Source organism: Amblyomma americanum, chromosome 1 (assembly GCF_052857255.1).
Source record: "Amblyomma americanum isolate KBUSLIRL-KWMA chromosome 1, ASM5285725v1, whole genome shotgun sequence".
Lineage (NCBI taxonomy): Eukaryota > Metazoa > Arthropoda > Arachnida > Ixodida > Ixodidae > Amblyomma > Amblyomma americanum.
This window is the reverse complement of record NC_135497.1, coordinates 425,686,725-425,701,756: the sequence shown is the minus strand read 5'-3', so window position 1 is coordinate 425,701,756 and position 15,032 is coordinate 425,686,725. Positions and strand designations below refer to the sequence as shown.

Here is a 15,032-nt window from a genome sequence, read left to right as displayed (position 1 = left end):
ATTTTTATAAACAACTTCATTTCGACCCCACCGACGAGCACTCAAAATCTATATCTGATATCCTCCTCCACCTCACAAAACGCAATGAAATCTCCCCGAAAATATGTAAGGCACTCACAGCTACCCATCCTTCTCCTGGTCGTTTTTATATGGTCGCTAAATTGCGTAAATGCGGTATTCTTGAACCGCCAATTATTTCAGGAATAGGCACCATCACAAAACCAATATCAATGTACATTGACACTCTAATTAGCCACATTCCAGCCACACATCCGTCCTACATCAAAGATACAAACCACTTTCTCCGCCAGATAGAAAATATAACATTACCTGAAGGAGCCTTTCTTTTGACCATGGATCTAACATCCTTATACATTAACATTCCCAAAGCCAATGGCATTGCAGCCCTTCTAGAATCTTATGAACAGCAGATACCTCATGAATATCCAAGCGAAAACGTTTTAGGAACACTAGCCAAAATTATGTTAGAATATAATAGCTTTGAATTTGATCTTCAATATTATGTTGAAGTAAGTGACGCCGGTATTGTAACAAGAATGGCCCCAAATTATGCCAACATCTTCATGCATCATATAGAGTCAAAATTTCTTTCTTCTTGTCCAATTCAGCCGTAATTTTACAAGCGCTATTTGGATGATATTTTTATAATATGGACAAACACAGAAGAGCAACTTATCCATTTCATTGACAGTTTCAACTCCGTACACCCAGACATGAAGTTTACGCACACCTACTCAACCAGTCAAATCAATTTTTTGATGTTGATATTCTGGTGGACAAGGGGTCAGTTCGTACAACCGTTTATAGAAAACCAACAGACTCTCAAAAATATCTACATTTTCTAAGCGCCTATCCCCGTCACTGCAAAACCAGCATCCCTTATTTGCAGACCCATCGCTTTCGAAGAATCTGCTCTAATGACCTAGACTTCCATGACAACTCCGAACAGATGCGCAACATGCTCTTCACACAGCGCTATCCACGTTCCCTTATTGATGACGCCAAAAGCAGAGCTTCAAATCTGAACCGTAGTCAAATAATCCAGGGACACCGAAGAGATAACCGAAATGATTACCCTACATACCTTATTCTCACATTTAACTGTAACGCACCGAATATAAACAGAATGCTTAATAAGCATTTTAATATTCTCCAGCAAAGTCAGCGACTATGGATTATATTTACTTGCGCACCACGCGTGATATACAGGCGTTCCAAAAGCATTCAGAACCATCTAGTCCACTCCAAGGAACACAAGACCCCGAAATATGGCTGTCACCCCTGTGGTAAAGTTTGCAGACACATGCAGACTACGTGTTCCGTAACGAGTACGAAATCAGTTTTCCAGCATTCAATCAACGGCAACTTTTACTGCGACTCATCAAACATTATTTACCTTCTTTAATGCATCGTGTGTAACCAGCAATACATAGGACAGACAAACACTGCATTCCGCATTCGATTTAACAATCACCGCGCAGACACCAAGTATCTTCCAAATCTTCCCCTATCCAAACATGTAAACTCAGTAGGACACCCTTTTGACCATCTAAAAGTAACAATTATTCAAGGGGGCTTCAAAACCAGGCGAGAGCGTAAACAACGTGAATCCTATTTTATCCACAAGTTCAATACTATTCATGAAGGTCTTAACGAAAAGCCTGGCACTCTTTCTTTTATTCACGACCTCTAAACAAAATAATACTACACTTCACGTTAATTCGCTAACTCCGATATAGCCCTTATAACTGCTAGTGTATATCCCAGGGAAACCCCTCCTTACTTACACTATCCTGCCCTGTGCAGTATTGATAAGCTTTGACGCTCCTTCCTTACTTTTTTACGACAACTTGAAATTTTTATACACAGCGCGGCCCCCCTCCACTACAAACAAGTATTCCCGACGAAGTAGGTTCAACGACCCGCCCAGAGAGAGGGATGCACTGTTCAGTGAAACCCAGACCCCCTGTGTAAGTTCTTACACATGTGCTCGTTACAACGTAGCGCACTCCTTCCCTAACTTTCCAGCCTTCGGCTCACGGGAAATTAGTGAGACGCCCCAAAAGGCGCCTGGTTTGGCCTGTTCGTCGCTGCCAGTGTCATTTGCGCAGCGGCGCCTTTTTGGCCAGGCATCTGCAGTGGCGCCCATCTTTGTGTTTGTGCATTTTGTTTCTGTACCTTGTTTGCACGTTTCGCTTTCGTACGCCTGTGGTTGCCACACTGCCCATGTCCCCCGCACCGCCTTCCTCTCCCTTTCTCCGGTTTCGCCATCTCCTTTTTTGGCGGTCCTTCCTTACTAGTTCCCCTCTTTTTTCTTTTCTTGTTATTTTTCTTCCTCCCCAATTTTTGTCCCTGTCTGCTCCCCGCACCCCAATTTTTTTTTGTTTAATTTTTTCAACTGTTGTTGCTATTTGCTTGTTACACTCATTTCTCCCTCCTCTGCTGCTCACAAACTTAAAACGTCCATCTTACCCGATACCACTACAGTCCTGAAGAAGACCGCAGCGCGGTCGAAACGTTGATAAATAAATCTGTCTCTGTAGAAGTGCCCACTCCTCTTAAACCTTTATCCTTCGGAACCAATGCAACCTACTTTCGTCATATATATATATATATATATATATATATATATATATATATATATATATATATATATATATATATATATATATATATATATATATATATATATATATGTATATATATATATATATAAGCAGACAATGCAAATGAAGTGAGGGATTCGTTTGACAAACATATTAAGGAAGCCAACAGTCACCGAAATCAAGGTGCATAGGGGAATGTTTCCATTTTTTTTACTATCTAGTGCCAATCAATTAGTTTTTTTTAAAGAAAATTACTTATAAAGCAGCAGAAAAATAACCATGCCGCCGGTGGGATCCGAATCCACGACCTCCGAATATCGCGTCCGGTGCTCTTACCAACTGAGCTACGGCGACAGCTGTCCAATCTGCTGCTTTCGTGGGTATTTATGTTTTTGCGTGTGAGCGAACCTTGAGAGTGTTCACCAGCGCCACCCTCGTCCATAGAGGTGGACGTAGCACGTCCTGTAATACCGCAAGTGTGACGTCGAACGTCATCTAACGGCGAGGGCGGAAACTGTGTGAGAGCCCTCTTTTGCTACCTATGGCATCAAGACTGCCAGAACCGAGACCCCCGTTAAGCTATTAGCAGACAATGCAAATGAAGTGAGGGGCTCGTTTGACAAACATATTAAGGAAGCCAACCGTCACCGAGACCAAGGTGCATAGTGGAATGTTTCTATTTTTTTAATATCTAGTGCCAATGAATTAGTTTTTTTAAAGAAAATTACTTATAAAGCAGCACAAAAAACAACCATGCCGCTGGTGGGATCCGAACCCACGACCTCCGAATATCGCGTCCGGTGCTCTTACCAACTGAGCTACGGCGACGGCTGCCCAATCTGCTGCTTTCGTGGGTATTTATGTTTTTACGTGTAAGCGAACTCACCAGCGCCACTATATATATATATATATATATATATATATATATATATATATATATATATATATATATATATATATATATATATATATAGTGATATAGCGATTTAATAATCTAAGTATTATTATCCGACTTATAAGCATAACACAAAAAAAAATTAACGTTCCCCTATGCACCTTGGTTTCGGTGACTGTTGGCTCCCTTCATAAATTTGTCAAACGGGCCCCTCATTTCCTTTAACATGTCTGCTAATATATATATATATATATATATATATATATATATATATATATATATATATATATATATATATATATATATATATATATATATATATATATATATATATATATATATATATATGCAGCTACGCTTCGTAACAATGCGTAACTAAGTAATAAGGGCAGACAGATTTCAAGTTTGATTTTAGTACCTTTGTCAAAAATAGGAGCTAGGACTAAAATCTGGTAAAACAGCGTGAAAGGATCCTGGTCCCCGTCATAATGCTTCATAATGCTTCATTATAACGGCAGCGTAGTGCAACAATTCAATAACCATCATGTATACGCGGGAGAACTTTCAAAGTCACTGCCTATACCAGAAGTTTCCGAGAAGCGCTTTGTGCCGGAACAGGTGCAGAGCACGTAGTAAGCATGTGTGCTTCATGCCGATGACCTGCACTTTGCGCAGGTGTCATCAACCTTAGCGCAAGCTTTTCATTGGCTCGTAAAGGCGTGCACAAGTGCTACTACAGCCCGAATTATCCACACGAACTTCTCCCCTACAGAAAGGAACGTAAGATAGTGTAGCATCACCCGAATCTAAAAAAAATTTATAAAGACGGCATTATCAGTCCATTGCTTTTCAAGCTGAAAACAAATTTTTGGATTGAAAAATTGCCCGCAAAAAGAATGTATGCCTTCCATTTACAGCTATAGGCGAAATTTTGTTTGTTCGCTTTCTTTCTAACTTCAAGTGCGCTATATGCTTCAATGCCTAGCACTTGACAGCACGTTCTTTCTAGCTATGTTTCATATTCCAGCAATACTTTTTTTCACGCTTTCATGCCCAGGCTGCGAGGTCGACAGCAGTAATGCTCTCTCGGATTCTCATGCAGATACAGTCGGGTACGGATATGTCGAATCTGGATGTTTTGAATTATTGACTGTATCGAACACTCAGATTATCCCCTTGAAAAGTCTGTGTGAAGGTATAAGAAAGTTGCGCAGTATATCGAAATGCGAATTCGCCGCTCATTCAATATATCCAACTGTGCACCACTCCCCTTCATGTGGCGCTCTTTTATAATGGCGCTCTTTGATCACTTTTCGCACGCAGAGACGGGTCAGCTGCGCGGCCTTGGGCACCTGCTAGCAGCGTTAACGCTGTGAGCCCACGGGGCGAGCTGTACTCAGGATGTGAATGATGGTGGCGGTTGGTCTCTTGTACTAATTTTTTAAGCTACGTCGCCCACATGTGGTGAAATCAACCTAACTCGCAAAAGTCTAGCGGTGGTCCTCGCCCGCGTGCTTCGCTGCTGAAGGCATTGTGAAATACAACTTTACCTTAATTTTAATTAGCGAATATTGTATTTATAGTTTACTGGTAGCAGGATTAGACATGTCGTAATAGACAGTGGCTAGTTCCAAAAAAGCGTCCTCTCAGGTTTCGATTCGGAGCAGGTTAGGCATACTTCGCCGAGCAGCAACTGGTTCACAACCAGCGCCGGCATGTGGCACGTCCCTGCAAGAACCACATCGCTAGCGTGGGTGCTATGTATTCGAATTTTATATGTCGAACTATCGATACATCAAACTACTTTGTGACTCCTATCGAGTGCAATATATTCCGGTTCGAATGTCTCTAGAAACCAATTGGTGTTGTCCAAAGCAGTACGGTGTAGCCTTACTGGCATGGCACCTATTAGCCCTTGGTACCACATGAAAGTTTCTGTAATTAGCGCGTGCCTTGTTGTTACACTTTGAAGGGGGTACTTACACTGCGCAAAAAAAAGACGGAGTCCAGTCGATGGCTTCCACTTCTTCGCGAGTTTTGCAGGCGGTCACTTGCACCGATATGGTGATATTGGTGAAGCTTTTCACAATTGGCGTAACTGTGCAGACAGAGGGAATGAGTGTAACCAGCAATGAAGGAAGGAAAAAAAATGGTTTGTCTCTCATCTATTGTAAAGGCAAATTTTTCCTTTGAAATTATGCTACAGAAAGCAGCCCGTTGAGGCTGCAGGTATGTCTAAATTTGTGCCATTTTACTTCTCAGATTCATCTACAGGAGCGATTGTGGCCCGAATTTTCCAGACATAGACACACACAAAAAATAAATGGCTGTACCGGTGCTCTACTTCCATTATTGTTTCAATCGGTTCAGTTCAAATGTTTTCTCTGCTGTTATGTATGTCGAAAATTCGCGCCGTTTCCATTTTGTCAAAACTAACTCGTTCAAAGATTCAATGACAGGTGTTGTTTTCTGCATTGAAGTGTTGACATTTCATCATCGTTATCAGCCTAACTGCGTCGACTGCAGGACGAAGGCCTCTCCTATGTACTTCAAATTAACTCTGTCTTCTTGTATAGTCAGTTCTTAAGAGTGAATGCGTTTATCTCACAAGTCAGTTGGAAGCTTATGCAAAGAATATATCCCAGTTGCTCAAATGAGGAGCAAGAACATTTTGAGTTTGTTTCTGCCGTCTGGGGAGGCAGCCATCAGTTTTTTTTTTCTGTAATTAACCTGCATGGTACGCTTATAATTCATCGTCTCCTAAATGTAATCTTTGGACGTTTTTGCTGCTTGCCATAGCGTTCTTCACATGAGCGCTGAGGTGACAGTGCTGAGATATCAAGGGTGCATTCAGTAGGTAATGGCTCTAGCACAATTCATTGCCGCGAAGAACGGCTGGCTCGCACGCAGGATTGGTGCGCAACCGTTGCACAAGGCCGCAGCCAGTACAACGCATTAAAGAACCACAGTTCACCGTGTTTTTAGCCAAAGCATGGCGAAAAGACTATCGGCTTTTTTGCCCGGTTCATTGGAGGGGAACCCACCCCGCCGGACACCGGTGGAGCATAAGCAGACAAAATGAGGGGAGCAGAAGAAAGGCAAGAAATTAGTCAAGCCTAATGCCTGGTTTGCTACCGTACACGTGGGGAGGGGAACAAAAGGAGTACCAGTGAAGAGAGAGCAGTGTGTTGAGCCCTTCGCGCCTATGGTCACCACATATACCACATAATAATATAATAAGAACCACATATACCAAGTAGCTAAAGAGCTGTCGTCGCTTTTCTCTTCCCTAAGAGTTGCTTATACGATCATCGCGCAAGCGATCTGTTGAGCATGCGGGTTGTCAGCAGCGGCGCTCAAAGCCGACTGAACAAATTATTGTAGCGATAGTTACATTACGGTAGCATTTAGAGCCTTCAGCGTGGCGGTGGCACGTGACCGTGGCAGCGCCACGTGACGGTAGCGGCGCACCAACGGCGTGGCGGCGTCGCCACCACCACGTGGTTGCTCACATGACCAGCCACGTGGTGGGGAGCTTCTGCTGCTGCCGGCGGCGCGGCGCACAGGCGAAGCCGAGCTGCCAGAGCTGTGCTCATGCGCAGTGTCAATTGCGATGAAGATGAAGAAGGAACGCCCAGCGAAACGGAGCGGCGAAACACTGACTTTGTAATTAAACTGATCAAGCTCCACTCGGCCAGCTGTAGCTATCGCGTCACTCCGGGTTTAACCAGAGCTAAACCACCGCCAATTTTTTTTTCCTTTTGTACGGGTTCGCGTCGAGCATTATCATAAGCACTCCTACTAAGGTAGTTGGGTGATTGCCGTTTAAAGCTTACTAACTAGCACAAAAAGGTGGACCGAGAAAATGCAGATAGCAGATATTAAAGGCTAGAAACAGGAACCGCTAAGGATGACCTAATTGGCAAGTCGACTCTTTGGATAATAACAAGAGGAAAAAAAGGACAAACTGTCAGATGCTTGAGGCAGTTAATAATTACAGTGAACTGGCCAACTAGCCTAACTGAACGGTGTGTTACTATTTATAGATTAACGCACGTAAAGTATGCTGCGCTTCGGTCTTTTTGCCGATAGTTACTACGACTCGAGCGCCTGCATGCCGCAGCCAGCCCGCGCGGATCGGTGGTGTTCCCAGTGGGCGATTTCATGCCAAACACTCCGAGAGTTCGCGCTCGAGCCTCTCCAATTTCTTAAAAAAAATTTCGGTTTTAAATTGAACTGACAAACGCAATTTACCTCAATATTTCTCGGGTGAAAATAATGGCTAGCGGTTAAGCGTTAGTAAGCATGAAGTATTGTGCGAAAGCACGCTTTTTTCTAGCCGGACATCATCACCACGCACCTCCGAGTGCGGTCGATGTGTCTACTGACGCAGAGAGGCATTTACACGCTTTTCATTTTCTCAAAATCAGCGGAGACTGAACCTCCCGCTGGTTTTAAGAAAAGTAAAGGCGAATACCTTCCTCAGTTAGTAGGTGGACGCGACCGCCTACTCCAAGCACGTGAGCGCAGTGAGCCAGTTACATTTGCTACTCATACATAGGCTTCACGCACAGACTGCGCTGAAACCCGGGGAGGAGGGGCAGAAGAGCGTTCGCTCAAAAAAATCTCTTCCCGTCGTGTGAGAGCCCTTTGAATTCTCCAGAATTTTCCATAACTACAAATAGAACCGTCGTGAGGTATGTGTTTCATTACTCTATCCGGATCCTGTTTTGTTAATCACTAACTCAGAAGTAGAGCTTTAGATTACTTGTGCTAGCTGCAAACGAAAAACGAATTGAAAGCTAGTCTTAAATTGCACCCAGCTTGATTACTGGCGGGCGCAAATCCATTGTAGTTGTTTCCAATGCGAGTAAATGTTTTCTTACTGAAGTTGAAGACAGACTGAATGTCATTCGCCGAGCAGGCGGACGGGACGCACATTCCGAAGAAACCGGGAAAGTCTTCAACGACGTTCTCGATCTCTCCTAGAAGGTAAAGCTGCGAGGAAAAAATGTAATGTTACAACACGCTAGGAAAAGAAAAAGAAAACCAGGACAAACAATTGCACTAGTGGAAGCATGATGGCTGATTCCGCTTGACATTTCATGTTATTTTATTTATTTTAGGCCAAAGACAATACAGAGGGGATGTGGTGAGAAAGGAACATGTATAAAAATTATAAAAACAAAATTTCCTGTACAAAACATACAAAGTTACAAAGAACCTGAATATTGAATGTGCAGACAACGCAAGAGAAAGGAGGGGCTCGTTGTGACACACTTGACGGAAGCCAACAGTCACCGAAACCAAGGAGCACATGGAAGGTATTTAAAAAATATTAATTTGTGGTCCTCATCAATGGTAGAATGAAAGGGTAAATATATATAGAGATGATTAATTCGAAAGGAGGACAAAATAAAACAACCGCATGCTGCCGCTCGGACCCGAACCCACGACCTCAGAATTTCTCATCCTGTGCTCTGCCAACAGTGCTAGGGTGACAGCTGTCCATTCTTCCGCTTTTGGGGGTATACTTATGTGTGGTGTAACCGAACCTCGAGAGTGCGTGCGCTCACGGAAGCTTCCGTCGTGTATGTCATGACGAGCCCCTCTTTCCCTTCTCTTCTGTGCTCAACCGCTAACGACGCCCTCGATTCTGGCCGTTGGTGTCACAAGAAGATTCTCGCACAGCTTCCGTCGTCACCGTTGGATCACGTACAGGGTTAATCAAAATTCATAGGCCTCAGGGCTTGCTTTTCAGCGGCATGTCCTGCCACTTATGATAGAAATAAAGCTATCAAGGTTCTCAGAGGAGAGAATGATACTTCTCCAATCCTCTACAAAGATTTTGGGCCGGGGGGGTTTCGTGAATGTCTGACTATACCAATCGAAAGCAGACCCTGTGGCCTGGGAACTTTAGACCACTATATACCTGATAAAAACCCGGCGGCACAGGTGAGCACGCTCAAGGTTCGGTCACGCTACACATAAATACCCTCGAAAGCAGAACACTGCACATCCATTGCTGGAGCTCAGTTGGTAGAGCATGCACTGGATGCAAAAGTCGCAGTTCGTGGTTTCGGATCCCACCGCTGAGATATGATTCTTTTTTCTTCTGCTTTGTAATAAACAGTCCATTGATGAAGGCTGCCAATACTTAAAAAATACATCACCTATGCTCCTTGGTCTCGGTGACATTTGGCTTCCATCATGTATGTCATTACCAGCCCCCATTTTCCCCTCTCTTGTCAGCAAAATCAGTAACGAGGGCCTCAATTCAGGCAGTCTTCATGCCGTAGGTATCATAAGAGAGCTCTCGCACAGCATCCGCCCTCATCGCTCGGTCACGTTCCTACCTGGCACTCACAGCAAAACGGGACGTCTACGTGCGCCACTATGCACGAGAGTGGCGCTAGGGATCACTGTCAAGGTTCGGTTACACTACGCATAAATGCCCTCGAAAGGAGAAGATTGGACAGCCGTCGCCGTAGCTCAGTAAGCACCAGATGCTAAATTAGGCCATTGTCTCGGATCCCACCGGCGGAATATGGTTGTTTCTTCTTCTGATTTCTAATCAATTACATTTATTAATAGTTACCCTATTAAGCTCCCATTGAAGAATACCACAAATTATTAAAAAATACATCCCCTATGCTCCTCGGTTTCGGTAACTGTTGGCTTTTTAATATTCTATGTCAGCTAAAGCAGAGAGAAACATTTGGTTATCCTTATTACTGTCACGGCCGCAGGCATAGGCATCGACGAGGAGAAGTCAGTGTTCGTCATAAGCCCTCTGCAGCGAACAATCCCGAAACGAACGGGTTTGCCGAGTGGCTCAACTGGTCCCTGAGTGACAAGTTATGTATGCCTCACTCAACCACCGGGATTGGGACATTGCCCTGTCTTGTGTAACGTTTGCTTAAAATTAATCGCGGCACGATACGACGAGCTATTTTTCTTCTAGCTGTACTTCTGCTGCTTGTGAACGCGTCCTTTCCGCTGGTTGTCCTCGTATTCGCCTTTGAATTTTGTGATTGGTCGACGCGCTGCAGTGCCATTGGATATACTGCTACCGCATTCTGTGGCCTCGATCACTGAGTACGCAGGTTATGTCATCGCCCAAGCTACTCTGGCCAGTCAAATTGTCCGATAATAACTTCGCATATACTATAAACTCAGCGTGAGTTGTGATGAAGTGACGTAGACTAACGTACCACTGCACTATAGATGAGCTTGGTAATGTTTTAACTAGACGTCGACTGCGTTGTGTAACAGCGCTGTTTATCTTCGAAAAAACTGCGAGATGATTGACCCACATAAAAATCATGCGGCTGGCCTTTTCATCGGCCTGCCTTGTAATCATGAGGCTGAGGAATTGTAACGACATCAATACAAAAACTCTTAGTTGGTAAATAGTTTCGAAGTATGAGTGCTGAGCCATGCTGTATGCATTCTAGAAATCAGCTTGCAATTCTATGGTAATAAAGGAAACCACTCAGAAAATAGGTTTGTTTCTAACTATTGCTTCTCCATCGCACTAGACATTACGAAAAAATACCGCAGTTTGCGACTGCTTTTGGGGGGCCGATATGAAGCATGTACTGCCTCGCTCTTAGGCGAAATACGTTTTCATGACCAGACTCCACACAAGATAAACTATACGCCGAAAGCATTGCCTACAGCTGCGCTCGGAAATTTCTTTCGTCGCAGTGTTTCCCGCGGGAAAGCATTGCGCGGATCTAAATAAGCCGTGTAGGGAGACCTTCTCAGGAAAGAACTGTCTTTTCTCATAATAACATGACGTCACCTTCTGTAGCTGGAAAAGATTTAGGAGACCTCTGGCACTCGCCGCTGGTCGTAGGATTCATTCTACAAGTGGGACCGATGCCAGATTGCTGGATGCACTGGGGCGTTCGAAATTATGCTAAATTGCAATTACATTGAAAAGAACTAGCAGTATTTCAAGAAATGAATTTTTCCACATGGGTTTTGTGACAAGGGGGCTACAGAGAGAAAGAATAATTTTTGCTATAAATGCTCTAATTACCAATAATAAAGGCGTAAACCTCCAGCGATATGTTTTTCTTTATATTTTTATCAGAAACTGCTCAGCAGTTCTCTTCCTAATTGTCCCATTTGGAGAAATTCTCTTCCCACGCTTGTGTTCCGAGATATCTGCGTCTTAATTTTCAACTCCGTATTGTTAATTACGCATTCAGGGCGGTGGATGTCTGGAGAAAATTATTTCCTGACGTAATGCAACTGCTGAGTATGGCATACTGTCTTCGAGCGGCTTAAAAGAACGAAAAAGTGTCATATGCTACAGCTGCGTTCACGCCACTCAGCAATGTTTCGATGCTTAAATGGCAGTTCCAGGGTTTTCGAAGTTATCATATTTTAAGAAAGCTTATTCCGTAGGCTTTTCGTTTGTTCCTGATTACTTCCACCAAGTTTCACAATGATGCGACGTTTCATTCCGCCGCAAATTGACTTAAAATTTGACCTTTATGTGGCCTCAGTTGAGACATTCCTCGCACATTAATATCCGCTTCCCGCCTCAGTAACAAAAAAGTGAGGCTTGCATTAGGTCGTCTCAGGCATTTTATGAAAGGACTCATCGTTTTCCTTCACTACTTTATTGGCTCAATGGGATACGAGCGTTTTTCTGGTATCGATTTTGACGTCAACGCTTTGTGACACCAAGCAGTCTCTGTTTTGGTTTGCTGTTTTCGCCATTTCAATATGGTTCCACTCGGTAATTTGAGAACCGGCATTTGTGATGGAGAGATGGGACGTGAATAAATGAGATCTGTCCACTTAAAATTTCGGGAAAACACACGGAGTTGCCTTCAATAATGCTGAGTTATTAAGAAATTCAAAGCATATACACGGTATTTCGCCTAAGATTTCACACAATTTAAAAAAAAGGCTTTTTGAGATAGAACAGCCCTTTTTTGATAAAGCATTGTCAGCGGTGAAGCATATGAGAATAAAGGTATGACGTGCTAACTAGCAGGCTGGTTAACTAATATTAACTTGTAAACTGTTTAGCTATTAATGCTAGGCTGCTTAATTAGTGAGATGCGTGTAGCCCACTGTGATACCCCTAATCAGTTTTTAGAATTTCGAAAACTTTGTTACTCTCGGCGCTGCCGCCCCACAAATTTCAGCTTCATCGCGCCAAAATACATGCGCTTCCGAGAAGCGTGCAGGCAAAGCAACCTCTCCGGTGAACGTCTGGATCCTCGCAACAGCCAAAATTTGTTGGGCCACAGCGCCGACGGTAACCGCGTTATCGGAATTCTAAAACCTCTATGGATATCGCTTTCAGTGAGCTAAACACCTGTCAAAAATTAAGTAGCCTAAAAGTAATAGTTAGAAAGTTAACTAATCAATATTAGTTAGAAAAGCCTGCTGTTAGTTAGCAAGTCAGCTGTATTCTGGTGTACTTCATCACTGACAATGCTATGCCGAAAAAAGCGCTTTTCTAACTGAAAAGCCCCATCTTTAAAGATTGTGTAAAGTCTGAGTTGAAACATCCTGCATATGTTGCAACACACTCGTCCGAAGTGAACTTCCTACTCCCTCGAATAGTCCACGTATATAACTGCCTCGAAAATTCCAATATACACACAAGCTAAATGCAGCCATGTAATGTGTTAATAATTGGTTTATTTAACTAGAAGATTAACCGCGAAGCATGCACTTTTCATTTGTTTTTCCTGAGGGTGGTATAAACTATGTGCAAGACACCTTTCCGTACATTTCTCATAACATTTAAATAAATAGTAGTAAAATTGTAATTTGGAACACTACATGTCTAGGATCCAGGCAGTTCTCACAACGAGATGTTGAGCGCCCGGCAGAAACGCTGATGCCGAATGTAGACGTTTTCTATAGCTGGCAGGCAATTGGTTGCCTCGTTTGCCTTCCACGCCCAGATTTTATCGATGCTGCATCACACGAAAAAAAAAAAAGCTATGGACTGCCTGCAAGAATAATCACCTTGCCGCGTCACCGTGTCCTTTTTGAGCCGCTAGCAAAAATAGGACTCACGCGTGAGTATTAACGCGACAGTGTTAAGAGTACCGCGTAACAGAAATCCGGCGTCGGCGTTGGGAGCGAAAAATCGGAATAGGCGGCGAGCGTTCTTGAGAGAGGAGCTGTCAGTTGTCACTCGTCGCGGAGGCCGCCGCTGTGGCGCTGCAAAGCTATGACGTCACCGCTCTTGTATCAAGCAGGAGGGGCGCGCGCCCAGGTTCTGAGACACGTATCGCGTTCTATCTTTTATTCTTGCAATATCGTTGTTCTCACCAACTGCCCCGGCTCTCTCGTTTACTTTGGCAGTATCCCGCGCTGTTCTTTGGATGCCGTCGCCTTCATCATCTTCCATCCACGCAAATCGAAGCGCATCAGCCTGCAGCAATGCCTTCGCGTTGTGCGCTGTTAATGGTAATTAAGTGCCTAAATAACAAGCTGCATGCACTATCGCGTCAGACTCTTAAGACGGAGCTTAATTGGGCGTGCTCTTTGCCACACCGGCGAGGTGCTCTTTAATTTGTTTCACAGGCCTACACCACTGATGACCGAAGTGGCGTCGCGGCAGCTGGCCAAATATGCCACTACAGATAGTGGACTAACGCATATGCGGCGGATTGGGCCACGCTCGCTATATTTTACCACCCCATCCACCCATTTACCTGTCAGCCAATCAATCAATCAATCAATCAATCAATCAATCAATCGATCAGGGATAAGACCGGTCAGGGACAAATCACAATTAAAGAAAGACGTCTCAGAGCGACATGTAGGTCTGTGACGGTAACTTTGGCTTGACATTGTGACCGTACGCACGATTGTTTTCAATAAGCCCCCACAATTACCTGAGCAGACAAACATTCCTTCTTTTCGCTTTCATTGAAATGATACCTCCGCGGCCGCATATTTAACACGCTACCTCGTGAAAGGCAGCCTACAGAACGTCACATGGCCACTGAACCGCCAGAGACGTTGACTCAGGAATTACTTCAGGAAAAAGGTACACGCACTGCCATCAGTAGGTCTCGTTACGCCTGTAAATTATAACAATTATATTTCAGTTCTATTTTACTTTAATCTTTCTACTTCTTGTCCTTTGCTCAGCCAAAGTCCTGCTACTATTAGTAAGAGCCAGTCAGTGAGACGGATTATAAGAAAGGAACTGAACTGGGGCCAAACGACCGTTATTTTATAGCAGTCCTAGTTTGTATAGGCATGCAGTCTCGAAAGATTTAATATTTTCCTTGTTCTGTCGGCAAACCGTGCAACATTAAAAATTGGAGGGTTCACTATGCTCCCCCTTAAGGGTATGATGCGATAGCGCCATATGTTAAGTCGGGCGTATGGAGAAGGTCATTGCCTAATTTACATTCATAGATCCTTGGGAGTCTTCACTCTCCTTTTAGAGCTGTAGTGCAACGGTTAAAAGATGCGCTACTGCCCTGCACTGGAAAGTTCTCCCAGAAGTGGAC

At 43.8% G+C, this 15,032-nt stretch overlaps 1 protein-coding gene across 1 annotated transcript in view; it reads right to left on the bottom strand.

Annotated features, from left to right (window-relative positions):
- LOC144103697 (O-acyltransferase like protein-like) overlaps positions 1-15,032 on the bottom strand; it is a 72,370-nt gene that overhangs the window by 44,763 nt on the left and 12,575 nt on the right. Inside the window, exons 3-4 of the mRNA XM_077636357.1 lie at positions 8,409-8,520; positions 5,506-5,620 (exon numbers count right to left, since the gene is read on the bottom strand). Coding sequence (XP_077492483.1) covers positions 5,506-5,620; positions 8,409-8,520 — 227 coding nt within the window. The remainder of the gene's footprint in view (positions 1-5,505; positions 5,621-8,408; positions 8,521-15,032) is intronic.